Raw genomic sequence first — 15304 nt, forward strand, 5'->3', positions numbered from 1 at the left:
AAAGGTGGTAAAATTCAAATGTTTCGGAGATGAGTATAGGTACGTGGATAGCAAAGACTAATTTCGAATCAATGATTGATACTTAAGTTCCAATAAATTCATAGTATGTTAAAATGTTAAAAAATTTAGGAATCTGTTTTCTGAATATAGTTTTCCTAAATGTTGAATTATGTCCAGTATCTCGTAACTAGAAATTATAGACGTATGTACAGAATTAAGTTTAGAAAATACAACTGCGTTCTCAATATTATCTATAAACGTTATTGTTGACTGACAATCTAAATTAATCTGATACAACATACTTTGAAACGTTAGATAACTTTCTAGTGTTTCAATTTTGTTATATACAGATGCTGAAAATAGTTGTAACCCATTATTAAAGTTTGCTTGATTTTTATTTAAAATAGTAATTGACTTATTGTAATGATCAATGAGTTTCTTACAGAGAGAAATTTGAAGGTTAGTTTCATGGATAATGTTCTTTTGATTTTGTTGTAATAAAGTAATTGCGTTATCGTATTTTATCTCGTCATCTGAATCGAGGTTTCCAAATAGCCATTTGTTTATTTTACCAACGCCATTTAGAAAGCCTCTTCGATTTCTGATATGAGGATTCAAATTTTCGAATTTTTTCTGTACAATGTTGATCAAATACTCTTGTAATGATAAATGAGTTTCTTATAGAGAGAAATTTGAAGGTTAGTATCATGGATAATGTTCTTTTGATTTTGTTGTAATAAAGTAATTGCGTTATCGTATTTGATCTCGTCATCTGAATCGAGGTTTCCAAATAACCATTTGTATATTTTACCAACGCCATTTAGAAAGCCTCTTCGATTTCTGATATAAGGATTCAAATTTTCAAATTTTTTCTGTACAATGTTGATCAAATACTCCGTTCTTATTAACATGTTCTGTGCTAAAGCGTGATAGGATATAGTGTTTGTAGTGGTTACAGTTGTAATACTATTTTTTATGTAATTGAAATGCGTAACTAGACTATCTATTTGCTTAATAAGTTGGCTTAAATCTAAATAATGTAAAAACATATGTTTACTATACACTAATCTAGCGTTTCCTAATTGGATAGGAAGAAGTAAGTTTTGAATTTTCGTAACCTGTATATCTTCTACACTACAGGTCGCATGAAATACGCGAAGAATCAGGTAAAGCATCAGGATTCGCGTGCTTGTTGACATCCTGTAACAATTTCCGAACATTACTTCTTGGTTTTCGGACAATACTTTTATGATACGTACCTTTATCGGTTTTAAGCAGAATACCTTTCTCTGATTATTTTAGTTTGTTTAAATTTAGGGAGTTTCTTATTTCTGAATTTAGTTTTTACGTAGGCGGTTTTTTGATTTGAATAGTCTAAAGGTTCGGACCTTTTCCTATTTAATTTCTCTATAACCTTTTGTTTAGTTTGTTAGTTTTGTTGTTTAATTTTTTCGTATAAGCGTTTACTGGTTTCTTTGTGATTTTTAACGTATTGAGATATAACTAAATGATCATTCAGGTCAAACGGGTCAGGATTGTTTATATGTCCTTTGATAATTTCGAAAGGCGTGAATTTGGTTAAAGTATGAACTGAATTGTTATAACTAAGAATCGCGTGTTTCGTTATTTTATCCGGTGTCAAATTTTTATTATCTTCCTGTATACATCGATAATGTTCTAAAATACTTGAATGAAATCGTTCAACTGGCGAGTTGGAATTGATATTTTTCGCTGTGGTATGATGCAATTCTATACGGTGAAGTTTGCAAAAGTCTTCTAAATCGAAATTCTTAAATTCAGAACCACTATCTGTTGTTATTTTTTGAGGTAGTCCATGGTGAGTAATGAAATTTAGTAAAGAGTCTACTGTGGAAAATCCTGTGACACTTACTATGGGGTAAGCTTGTCCGTAACGCGAAAAAAAATCAATTACTGTTAAATAATTTTTATTTGCAATTTTAAAAACATCCATATGTACATGCTCAAACGGCTTAGACGCTGTGGGTGTTAGGCTAAATTTGTCCGTAACGCGAAAAAGAATCAATTACTGTTAAATAATTTTTATTTGCAATTTTAAAAACATCCATATGTACATGCTCAAACGGCTTAGACGCTATCGTATTTATTTTTCAAGCATGTGTCGCAATTATTGCTAAAATTTTCTACATCTTCGATCATTTTAGGCCAGTAGTATCTACAACTAAGAGATGTTTTAACTTCGTTATGCCCCTATGACCTGATTTATATATATGATGATATTTAATTTTTTCTAATTGCTCTTCTTTTGTTTCAATATCTGTTACTGATTTGGTACACATCCTAAATTTAAATGCAGAATTCTTAAACATATTTTGTGCAGTTACAATAAATATTCTCGATAAGGGTTCGTTCTGGAAATAAATTGCATAATTTTTTCTGGGGTCAATATATTCTTTAATGAAGGTTATTATATTGTTTTCGATGTCAATTACCGGTAATGTAACGTATAGACGAGTATTTTCGAATACTCTCTCTCTTCTGACCTTAAAGGTATTTATTTGACCATTAGTAAGATATATTTGATTTTTATACATATTTAATGGTTTTTCGGTAATTGGAATTGATAGAATGGGATTTTCAACAGATGTATGTACTGTTTCGATGTCTTCGTTATTATTAGGATTCGGTTCTTCCGTTATAGGTAATATTGGTAAATTATTGCTTACGAGATTTCCTATATTTGAATCGTTTTGGTTAGATTTATTTAAATCTAATATATTGGTAAGATCTAAATTATCTAAATTCGGTAGAGTACTTTAATTGATTCTATCAAATTCTTCATTCATTATTTCATCGATGTCACTTTGACATCCATTGATGCAGTTTCTAATGCATTTATATCGGTATATCGAGATAATGCATCAGCTGCTTTGTTACTTTTACCTTTCAAATATTTTATATCGTACTCAAATTCCTCAAGTTTAAGGCGCCAGCGTATAAGACGTGAATTGGGCTCTTTTAATGACATGAGCCATTGCAATGGTTTATGATCTGAAAAAATTGTGAATTTTTGACCAAATAAAAACGGTCGAAAATATTTACACGACCAGACTATCGAAAGTAACTCTTTCTCGATTGTAGAATAATTTATTTCTGCTGAATTAAGTGTTCTACTAGCATAACAAATAGGATGATTATTTTGAGATAGAATAGCACCTATGGCATATTTAGAAGCGTCAGTAGTTAATTCGAAAGGTTTACTGAAATCGGGATACGCAAGGACTGGTTCTGAAATTAAAATGTTTTTACAAGTATTGAAGCAATTAATAAATTCTTCTGTGTGTTTAATTATGTGATCCTTCTTTAGACATATCGTCATCGGTTTCGTAATTTGAGCAAAATTTTTTATAAACTTCCTATAGTAACCTACTAGTCCTAAAAAGGATTTGATATCTTTAGCGGCTTTTGGGATAGGGAAATTTTGAATTGCTTTGATTTTATTCGGATTAGGTTTTATCCCTTGAGGAGTTACAACGTGACCTAGATATACTTCCTTGCGAAGAAACTCACACTTGTCTAGTTGTATCTTAAGCTCTGCGTGGTGGAGTTTTGAAAATACCAATTTCAAATTTTGTATGTTCTCTTGAAGGCTAGTACTGAATATGATGTCATCCATGTATACCATGCATATTTTGCATGTCTTTTGGATGTAGAAGGGGCATTTTTAAGACCGAAAGGCATTCTAAGGTACTCGTAATGTCCTCCATCTACGATGAAAGCTGTTTTTTCTATAGAACATTCGCTCATTTGTATTTGATGGAAGCCGCTTGCCAAGTCGAGGGTAGTAAAATAGTGGGCTCGACCTAATATATCGGATATATTGGAAAGAGGGTACCTGTCATCAATTGTCTTTTCATTAATTTTCCGGTAATCAACTACCAGTCTCCATTTTTGGGTATTTGATGCGTCCATTTTCTTTTTGACAACATATCGGGGAGCTCCAAGGGGAACAGGACAGTCTAATTACGTTTTTATCTAACATCTCTTGAATTTGTCTCTTAATTTCCTCTCTGTGGACGTAGGGATATCTGTAAGATTTAGTGTGAACCGGTACCTCGTCTTTGGTTCTTATAATATGTTTAACATTTGAAGTGAAAGTCAATTTATCCCCTGGTTTTAAAAATAAATCAGAATATTCTTTACACAACGAAATCATTTTTTGTTTTTCTTCTTTATTCATGTGATTTGTACGAATTAATTCGGTAATATTGTCATTAGGTTTTATAAAATTATTTTCATCAAAATCATTAGCAAAGCTTTCAAATTTAAAGAGTTCATATTGTGAATATTTAAATGGAGTAACTTGAATTGGTTTTCGTAATGTTATCGTTATCGAATTATTTGTGTGATTTTGAATTTCTATTGGTGCGAAACCGTTTCTCGCTGTAGATAAAATTTGTGGAATTATTATATTTTCTATTTTTCGAGCGTCTACAATAATATCCCCATTATCTATATTTACGGGTAATTTCTTTATCGTTTTTTCTCCGGGGTCTATTGAAAAAGAAAACTTAATATCGTTTACTTTTCTATACTTAAAAAGTAATCTTAAGTGAGGTCCTAATAGTTCTCGATTAGTTAGATCAATATTTATATTCATACCTATTAAATCTTGAATACCGAGAATTCCATCAAAATAATTGTGAAAATCATATAGTATAAAATCGATTTGATAGTTTTTATTTTTTAGTTCAGGAAATGCAGGAATAAGCGCTCGATACCTAACGTTTTTACTTCCAAGACTAGTAGATATAGTAGTATCAGAATGATTAATTGTATCTGGAAACTATTTTTCGGCAATATAAGGTCTTATTATTGATTTAGAGCTACCAGTATCGATAGCAATTTAATTTTTGGATTTGCAATTTCTATATATGGTAGCGGATTAACTGAAAGTATATTTATTTCTATGTTTTCCCGTCTGATGGACGAGCTGTTTGAAAATTCTCATCGCGATTGGCTTCGTCGTTTTCGTCAAATTCTATTTCGTCATATTCATCATATTGATTGTCGTGATTATAGTCTGAATTACCATATTGATTTAAGAATAACTCTTCGGAAACGAAGTTTGGTTTAGCGTTTGGATTTGATCGGAAAAATCTATTATTATTATTATTATTATTGATAGGTTTTCGAGTACGTTCAGTAAAATTACGTGATGTTGTGGACATCGGTTCAGGTGTTGGTAATTGGTTTTGTGGAATTTGGTTAGGTTTGAATACATTTTTGGGAGGGCCGAATACTTGTGGATTAGTAAAATATCTTTTATTTTGTGGTATGGATTGAATAGGTATCGGCTGATTTGGCCAACTTTCTCTATTTTGTACGGAATTTGGTTGGTAGTATTGACGATTGCTATAAGAATTCGGGTATTTGTTAACAGGTGTGTTATTTGGTACATAATTTTGATACGTATTAGGATTTTTATAAAAATTTGAATTGTCTCTTTGAGAATTTTGGCTATGCGCATGCTGTCTATTACCATTATTAGGTGTATTTTGTTGATTATTTTTATCGTTTAAAGAACCGTACAGTCTTTCAAAATTTTCGAATTCGGCCACATAGGCCATCGCGTCTTCTAAAGAATGTGGTTTTCGTAAATGCATATTATTTTTAAGAGTACCGTCGCACCCTGCAATAAACGTATTTAAAGCGGTTTTATCGTATTGATTTATTTGACAATTTCTTTCTTCAGCAGTTATATTGGGGTCATTGCTAATTCTTTGAATTACACTACTACGAATTAATTGAAGTCTACTTCCAAAATCAATAAGATGCTCGTTTTTTAATGGTTTGGCCCTGATCAACTCTTGCACAAGACAATTTAAATCCCTTCTATCTGCAAAACACTGTAATAAGGCCGTTTTTAATTTTGGCCAAGTATTTAATTCAACTCTGTTCCCGACCGTGAAGGCTGCTTTACCTTCTAATTTCTCTTGAATACATTCTATAATGTGTAAATTTAATGCTGCATCATTATAAATTTTATATGACTCTATTAAATGCTCACACCTTGTAATAAATTTATTCAAATATTCACTGTCACCGTTAATAGGTTTAATATTTGATAATTTGGATTTGAAAAGATCCCAATTCATTATAGGAGGAGCCATTTTGTTAGTACCAGTTTGTTCTACGTTATTTTCGACTAAAGAAATATTATTGAACAATTGAACTATGTTATCGAGATTACTAGAGTTTAATTCACTCATAAATTGATAATTTCTTTTTTATTAATTATATACGTTTTTGAAACTTTAAAACTTAATAATCAATACTATCTTTCCGAAATCCGAAAAAAGGTAGGAAAGGCAAGAAGAGGACAATAAGGCACTTACGTTTCTGAAGAACAGGTTTTTAAAATCTTCTCCCTCGATGATTCCCTGTTACCTCCAATGTTCACCGTTAAAGGGCTATTGCACGATAATTGCTAGTCTAATATTGTTTGTTGGATTCGCACTTAAAACGTTGAAACGTTAAAGCCATGAAGTCACTAAACTATTTAACTATTTCGCACGATCCGAAATTTTGTTACGCACCGTATGCCCGTAATAGCGATTTTTGATTTCCACGACTTGCGCGATCCTATTGACTGCGCCAATTTTGGTTTTCTTAACGAAAAATTCGTTTTTAAAAAATATATTTATTCAAGCAATTACAAGTTTATTGTTAGAGATCTGAACAGAGAATGAATTATATTAAATGATATTACAAGAAATTAAGATTTATCTACATATGTTGTTAAGTAACAATTTCTCAGAAAGTATAATGTTTCTGCTGGGCTTTTAAGTTTCCTTGATAAGCGGCGTATGTGACTTTGTTAAGTTTTTTTAAAAGTACAAGAATAATACTTCCTACTAAAATATTAGTCATTCTCATAACTAGTCGGTACCCCTAGAACAAGTTATACAGTATCTAAAATATTTTAAATCAGAGGTTAATACGGGCCGATTTTTAGACATCGTCGACCCCCAAAAACAGTTTTCGGTTCTGTCAATCCATTAGAAACCGATATCGACCCCAAGGGGTCAATATGGGAGACCACTTTGGGAGTCTGTCAAAAGATTTATGTTCACAACGGTCATTTACCTCCCATTAAAATATCTGAATATATTATTTATATGACTTAGATTGAAATAGTTTTATAAACTATTGATTTCTTTTGTTACTTTGTATCAGGATAATAATTTTCTCTTAAAGCGTTATCTACCTTTTAAAAAAAGTGTGATCTAATTTCAAGATCTGATATTTGGAAATTTATAGTGGCCAACCTGATAATCAATGATACTTTTTGACAAATAGGATGGCATAAAAGTTCAAATATCTTGAAGATAGAGTTGGTTTTATGAATAAGAGGTATAACCTCAAAAAATTATCTTGAAAGATAGATATTTGTATATTATTAAATAAATGAAAATTATTTCATTAATACATCTATTTATCATATGTAGTTCCTCGTAAATTACATGTGTTTTTGTACAACGTAGTAGATAAATCAAGTGAATTTGATAATAATTCTTCATTTTTTGTTTTAGAGAGAAGATGAGGAGAGTTTGGATTGATTTTCGTATAACATAATGCTATAGTCCTCGTCAGCCATGCTCATCAAAGAATATCGTATTCCTCTACCTCTAACAGTAGAAGAATACAGAATAGCACAACTTTATATGATAGCAGTAAGTATCAGAATATGCATCTTTATGGCAGTTCCAAACAAATCGCGAATATTTGTAAATACAGATAAGAGATAGGCATACCCTGTCGATACCCAGGCAAAAGAAAATTTGTACTCGTATTTACTTGGATTTCCGATGGGTATTGTGCTGCCACATACCTACATCGTGTAAATTTCGAGTTTACACAAGTCTATTTTTAACTTCGCTAATAGTTGTAAACGCAAATTTATTATTTATAAAAATTAAGTGGTCGTACAAACAAATATTTGAATTTCTGGATTGGAAACGGGCGGCGTGTGTTTGCAATTCATGGATATGTGCGAATTAAATTTAAAAGTCGTGTATGTGCTCCGAGGGCTCGATGCTTTGTCTTATAAAGTATGGTGCAAATGAAAGGAATAAATTCGTTATACAATTCGTAAACCGGCGACTTTAAGGAAATATCCTGAAACCCATCGATTTTTATTTTAAAACGGGCTATTCGTAAGGATACCTTTTTATTTTTGAAGTCATCTATATGAGCGCGATGACGTCATCGCTAAAATTTTTAAATGGAAATGTGAGTGTTGTGATACATTATTTGAAAGGTCTTTTAAATACCTATTCAGCCATATCATTACGTATTTGATTTTTGTATTTGTTTAAAAAATTGATAAAATTTTATTATTACAATAAATATTGATTATATATTACGCATTAAATGCTACGAAACCTAAATTAAGTGCTCAAATTGTTTACCTTCAGCTAAAATACAATGAGAAAGACGTGCCGCGAACTCTTCTCGAACGTTCTCTATAACTTCCGGAGTTATTTATATAATCTCAATACGTATCCTTTCTTTGAGTTCATTGATATTTTGTGGTCTTATTTTGGTACACTTTACTTTTCAAGTATCTCCATAAAAAGAAATCAAGAGGATTCAAATCAGGTGACCTAGGGGGCCATTCTATTGTTCCTCTTCGACCTATCCACCGATTTGGAAAGACTTTGTTCAAATAGTTGCGCACCAATACAACATAATATGAAGGCGCACCATCTTGCTGCAGCCATAAATCATTTCTGTTTGGAAACAGAAATTCTAAATATCGAGGACCTGTTAAGGTTTCTTCAAAAAAGTATGGCCCAATAATCCTATTACCCATTATTTCCGCCCAAACATTAACTTTCTCTGGGTATTGAGTACGGTAATCTTGCATCCAGGGTGGATTTTCTGTAGCCCAGTACCGATAAGTTTGACGATTAACAGGACCGTTTAGTAGAAATTCAGCTTCATCTGAGAAAAGAACCTTTTTTAAAAACATCAGATCTCTGTTATTTTGTTTCATCAAAATTTTACAAAACTTAATTCGTCTAACAAAGTCATCTTCCATAAGCTCTTGTACTAAACTTACTTTGTAGGGATGCCACTTTTCCTTCTTTAGCTTTCTAAGAACTGTTGAACGATCCATGTCACTATCTAATGCTACTTGCCGTGAACTTGTATGAGGATTATCTTGAAAGGCTAACAAAACATCTAGTTGTTTGTTTTCTGATATTGGTTATCTACTACCTTTAGGGAGGTCTTGGACATGACCCGTTTCTCTGAATTTCTTCTCAATTTTGCTTATAGTGGATTGTGAAATTGGTTCTTTCTGCGTACGTACTTTATCTCCACCAAACCTAACCAATCATTATTAGAATGTCAATTATTTGTGTTTCAGTCAGCTTCATGTTGATAGATACAAAGACTTTTTGATTTCGTCTAATACAATATTACTATCAATCATTTGACAGAGAGTTAATTATGTCCAAGTGTTAATGTTGATGTTGATAAGGTAACTAGATTTGTAAAAATGGTAAAAAGTAGGTAGATACGACATTTCATTACCAGTGACGGCCTTTACAAAATTTATTTTTGTGTGTCAATAAATACATCATACAATACTTAATACATTTTATTAAGAAATCTGTTGAAATTTCATAAATAATATTTGTGACAATACGCAAATCAATTACTGTACATATTGATATGGCTGAATAGGTATTTAAAAGACCTTTCAAATAATGTATTACCATACCCACATTTCCATTTAAAAATTTTAGCGATGACGTCATCACGCTCATATAGATGACGTCAAAAATAAAAAGGTATCCTTACGGATAGCCTGTTTCAAAATAAAAGTCGACGGATTTCAGGATTTTTCCTTAAAGTCGCCGGCTTACGAAATAACGAATTTATTCCTTTCATTTGCACCATACTGTATATTCTGGAATGTTTGTGCGCTTCTTAATTATACCATTAATCAATAAACTCCTTTTTATAATATGTATAATCTCTTCCGAATGACAGTAAATAAGTATAATTTTGAGCTGATTTTCTCAAAGAGTTTTGTTAACAGACTCTCTTTAGCCTGATTCAGAATGGCTAATAATTTAGTCAGTTAGCCAGTGATTTAGACGAGTAGTCAATATCCACTAGTCATTTTTCATTCAAACTGTTCAGTGCAAACATCAAATAATGGTCAGAATGGACAGGCAAAGACGTCGTACGTAGTTAAATAAAGCTATAAAAACGATCGTGAATATTATTTTGAAGGATGCAGATAATATATCCGAGAAATCAGTGGGTCAGAAAGTGGATAAGTGAAAGAGAATCGTTTTAGCGTTCCATAATATGTCGTATTCCAAATAACCATTAACAAACTTAAATATCGCAACTTCATTTCAGCGCGACATTTTGGTATTTTGTGTTGTAAACTAATACTTTTGACTAAACACACGTGTTCAGACTTGATTTCGTAGCAGTTTAGTAGTTAGCTGTACTACTAAATTACTAACCGTGTCTAAATTAGGCTTTTTCCTAAAGAATCATCCATCATCGGGTGGTATGCGGAATTCAAACGTGGCCGAACAAGCATAAGCGAGAGACGTGAAAATCGGAAGGGTAACTCTAAAATGTAATTGGAAAACATAGTATACATCACATCAAGATATAATATGAAACTGTTTATACCATTTACATGAGCATTTTAGCCCAAAAATACTTCTTTCCGAATGGGTAGCACATGTCCTCACATTGAAACAAATAAAAATAATTTTGTGTGCCAGTGAATTAAATTTGAGCTCGACAGGATACACCTGAATCGAAAAGGTAGAAATTTGAGTAGATTAGACTTAGCGAAAGTTTTCCAAACCTAACCAAAGAAAACCAAAATGTAACTATCGTCTGGCAACGTTGTTAATATTAGGATAGATAGAAGGTAGGAGAAGATTCTCTTTCACCAAGATAATATACCGTGTCACAAGTTAATAAAACGATTCAAGGTGTTGATCTACGAATTGCTCCTACACTCTATATTGTCAATATATCCTCCTGAGCGACTACTCGGTGTTTTAAGACGAATGCTCCATGGAAAGAAAAATCAATCATTAAAACAAAAAGCTTATTTTGAGATGGATGTTGAAAATACGTTAGACTGGTTGTATTACTCTCAAAAAATTGTCTTGATAAACGAAACTAAGTTTGGCTACGTGTTAAATGGTAAGGCAGAAGCAATGTTACCGTCTTATATAAGAATATACAATTACCAAAATTTTTTGAGCAATTATGTCTGCCAAAGTTTTATTTTCTACCGTCTCAATTCAGTATTGCTTTAACGGTATGGTCTATACACTATTTATTATAGAAAAAGTTTGATTTTGGAAATCAATAATAAGCAGAATACGACAAATACTTCAGAAAATTCGCAACATGTTAGGAATAACCTCTACAATTTGACATGAGTGCCCTGTGCCCTGTTTAATTTAGATTATCATTACTTTAAATATAGTTAATCACGTTAAACTTATTTCGTTCTATACTATTATTAAGTACTAGCTTTTATAGAGATAAATAAATCAATATGATAACTATATTTTATTGCTTGGCCGGGATTATTATTTTTTCAAAATTTACAACATACAATTTTCAAAAACTTGAAACTTTATTAAAATATAACAACAGACGTTAAAACATATTTCTCTGAAACGAAAATAAATAATATTGAATTTTAACAATTTCAAAAGATATAAATGCAGAGTATTAATCTAAAACATTTTTGTATACTATAAGTTTTTCCGTCGAGTGCAAATATGTGTAAATTCTGGACACACGCAAACTGGCTACATATAGTTGACCTCTAATATCTGCCCTTGCTTTTATATGTTTTGAATTGGAATGGGAAGTTCAGTGGGAATAATTGGAATCATAATAAATAGCATCTAACCAAAAAATGACACCTAACTTCAAAAATTCAAATAGATTTATTCGCGTAAATTACGAAGTGGGCGACATCTGTTAATTTTCTTTCAAACTTCAACAATAAAGCCGGAATACCAACAAATTTTGTTGTTATATAAAAAATAGACAGTTTTATTTGAAATTTTCGTCTAAATAGTAAAATAATATAACTGTTTAAAGTGCTTTTCTGATAGAAAAACAACCACACATCCATAAGACGCATTTCGAAATAAAAAAAATTGTAGTGTTACGAATGTTCTATTCTAATGGCCAATAAAACTCTTGTGTCCCTTTTTGGTAGTTTCGTGTCGATATGCAAGTCTGTTCCTCCCGTACTTACATGAACAGATACATTTCCAATACTTAATTACATTATTCAGATTAATTTTCATCTCATGAGACTGGGAAGCTAGACCTGACTTCTGTAGACCATGATATATCTGCCCTTGTACAGTAAAAGTTGGTGAAAATCCGGGCATTCTTATCTCTTTATCAACTCCAAGGGATGTCATTTGAAAGTAAGTGTTATACTTTCTTATTTTGCTTAAAAATTGCTTTCACTCATCTTAATTGTTTTAACAATAAAGTTTTTAAAGGCTCTTCTGGTTCACCAAGTAGTGGAAGTGAAACTTTACCACTGGAACAGCAGATTCCAACAGTTCCATTTTTCCAATCAAAGGGTGATTATGGTATTCAATTGAAAGATCATATTGAAACCCAGTGTACCATTGAATATCAACCAATCCTTCGCATGAAATTTCGACGGCGCGTGGTCTGCATTTCTGCATTATGAATTCTTCTTGTCTGCGATTGCTCTGGCGTTTCTATCCCATATACCTGAAGAGGAGTTTCAGATGCTCTCAAAACACTTTGTAGCTCTGCTTGCTGTTGTCTTCCCAGCTCTGCGTGAACCGAAGATTCTTTGCTGCACGGACCCGCGACCAAATTTGAATAGATTTCCGCTTTCGAGGCATTTTTAAAGAAAAACAAAGTAGGAATTAAAACCAAAAAGTAAAATCTAAAACAAAGAATAGTTTATATTGTTTATATAATAACAGAAAAAAATAACAATAAATGAAAGAAAAATTCTAAACATCCAATTGACTACAGTTTCACATCTAGCCGTAAAAATGACATCTAACCTAAAAAATTCAAATAGTTTTATACTGCATATATAATGACAGAAAAAAATAACAATAAAGAAAAATTCCAAACAGCTGAAACTATAGTCAATTGGAACGGATATTGACGTAAGTAATATTGTTTTCTATTATGTTGGTAATGCAACGGTATTACATTACTCAGGGTTGGAACTTCATTACTGGACTGCTAGATGGCGTTGAAAAAGATAGATTTTGAAATTATTTGACAAATATTTTTTTTATCTTTCGTAAAAAATATTTTTTTTTTCATAAAAAGTATCCTATGTTACTTCTAATACCCCAAAAAATATGTGTACAAAGTTTCATGATGATCGGTTAATTAGTTTTCGCTTGAAAGCCAAACAAACAAAAGTACATTCATATTTATAATATAAGTAAGGATTACTAATATAAATATCAGTTAAAAAATCAGAAATTACTAGAGTGTATGATATATACTACCTCTTCTATACCAAATTTGTAAACTCTAGTGGGTTAAAGATTTGACCTATTCATGAATAAATAAATTCAATTTTAGCTTTATTATGTACTACGTGAAAAAAACCTGAAACAGGTCGATTTTTATTCTCAAATTGACAATTTACAGCAACCCCTCTGAGTTATAAGCACCATCTCGAAAAAGTTAAATAAAAAAGGGGGTCGAGTGGCACCTTGTTGGAAAGGGACTTTAGTCCTTTGCTTAGCAATATAAAGTTTTTTAAATTTGGTGCAATCATAACTGAGATAATTAATTTTTAAAATGGTAAAATTTTCAGAATACATAATAATTTAGCATAATATTTGGAATGTATTTTTCAATATATTTTATAATTAAATTAAATATTCAAAATGACCACCATTCACTTCTTGACAATAACCGAAGCGATTTTGGTTAGGTTAGGTTCGTATAATATTTTGTATGACCTCAGTGGTTATTTTGTAAATTTTTTCTGCTACCTCAACTAAATCATCTATTTTGAGAGTTTTGCAGTTTTGCATAAAGAAAAATACCATCCTCACAAAGTTCAGTTGCTTCAGGAGTTAAATGAAGATAGTTCTGATAGAAGGTAAGAATTCAGTAAATTGATAATGAACCGAATGAACGAAGATTTGCATTTCATAAACAAATTAGTTTTCTCTTATGAAGCAGCCGTTGTATTTAAAAGGAACAATCAACAAACAGAACTGTAAATATTGGAGCAGAGAAAATCCTCACTAGATGTGTGAGGCTCACATTCAATATCAATAACAAGAAAATTATTGGGGGCACAGTTAATGGCGAGGTTTATCGAGATTTCCTTATTAACTTCTTAGTGCCTACATTACAAAGAGTTTTTCCTGATATGTATCATCCAAATGAGATAGATCGATCGATTTACTACCAACAAGATGGAGCTCAATCGTATTTTGCACAGTTAGAAATAACAACGAGGTGTTTCCCAATATGTGGATTGGAAGACGTGGAACGATCGAATGGCCGGCTGGATCCCCCGATTAGACTCCTCTCGATAACTTATTATTGGGTTATTTAAAATCTAAAGTACATTTTAATAGACCAGACATTATTGCTGATTTAAAAGTTAGGATAACGGAAGAAATTAACAAAATAACTCCCGAGGTCAAACAAAATGTTGTACGAGAACTGCAAAATCGCCTTGGTTATTGTCAAGAAGTGAATGGTGGTAATTTTGAACATTTAATTAATTGTAAAGTAGATTGAAAAATACATTCCAAATATTATACGACATTATTATACTCATTCTACGTAAAGTTTTGTAGACATTTTGTAGAGACATTACCAAAATTTTAGATCGGTTATGATTGTACCAAATTTAAAAAACTATTTTATTGTTAAGCAGAGGACTAAAATCCCTTTTCAACAAGGGACCACCTTGTTTATTTAAAATTTTCGATGGTTAGGTTAGGTTATAATTCAGAAGGGGTGTTGAGGTGGGAAAATATTCTCATTATTTTCAAACTGTAAATTGTCAATTTAAGAATAAAAAACGACCTATTTCAGGTTTTTTTTCACATAGTACATAATAACGCTAAAATTGAATTTATTTCATATATATGGACCACATTTTATATTCATTTTTTACTTGTTGTATCATAAATAACCTTATTTCTGCTAAAAAGGGAACTAATGTGAAACCTGAAAAAGCCGTCAAAAAGCGAACCTTCAACCG

At 31.5% G+C, this 15304-nt stretch overlaps 2 protein-coding genes across 17 annotated transcripts in view; one reads left to right on the plus strand and one right to left on the minus strand.

The window, feature by feature from the left end:
• LOC130441029 (protein retinal degeneration B) overlaps positions 1 to 15304 on the plus strand; it is a 147475-nt gene that overhangs the window by 57074 nt on the left and 75097 nt on the right. For 15 of the 16 annotated variants that reach the window (XM_056774488.1, XM_056774501.1, XM_056774498.1 and 12 more), the window contains exon 2: positions 7575 to 7715. In XM_056774488.1, the coding sequence (XP_056630466.1) occupies positions 7638 to 7715 (78 nt within the window). In that variant the 5' untranslated portion in view covers positions 7575 to 7637. Of the gene's footprint in view, positions 1 to 1609; positions 1838 to 7574; positions 7716 to 15304 lie in introns of those variants that run through there. The other variant, XM_056774492.1, reaches the window with a different exon arrangement.
• Positions 4947 to 6152, minus strand: LOC130441669 (GATA zinc finger domain-containing protein 14-like). The gene has a single exon (XM_056775450.1). It carries the CDS (start codon positions 6150 to 6152, stop codon positions 4947 to 4949), a length of 1206 nt encoding a protein of 401 aa, XP_056631428.1.

Source organism: Diorhabda sublineata, chromosome 3, assembly GCF_026230105.1.
Source record: "Diorhabda sublineata isolate icDioSubl1.1 chromosome 3, icDioSubl1.1, whole genome shotgun sequence".
Classification (NCBI taxonomy): Eukaryota; Metazoa; Arthropoda; class Insecta; order Coleoptera; family Chrysomelidae; genus Diorhabda; species Diorhabda sublineata.

Excerpts from the sequence above, each read along its gene's own strand:
- LOC130441669 (XM_056775450.1), bottom strand. The coding sequence starts at position 6,152 with ATGGCTCCTCCTATAATGAATTGGGATCTTTTCAAATCCAAATTATCA.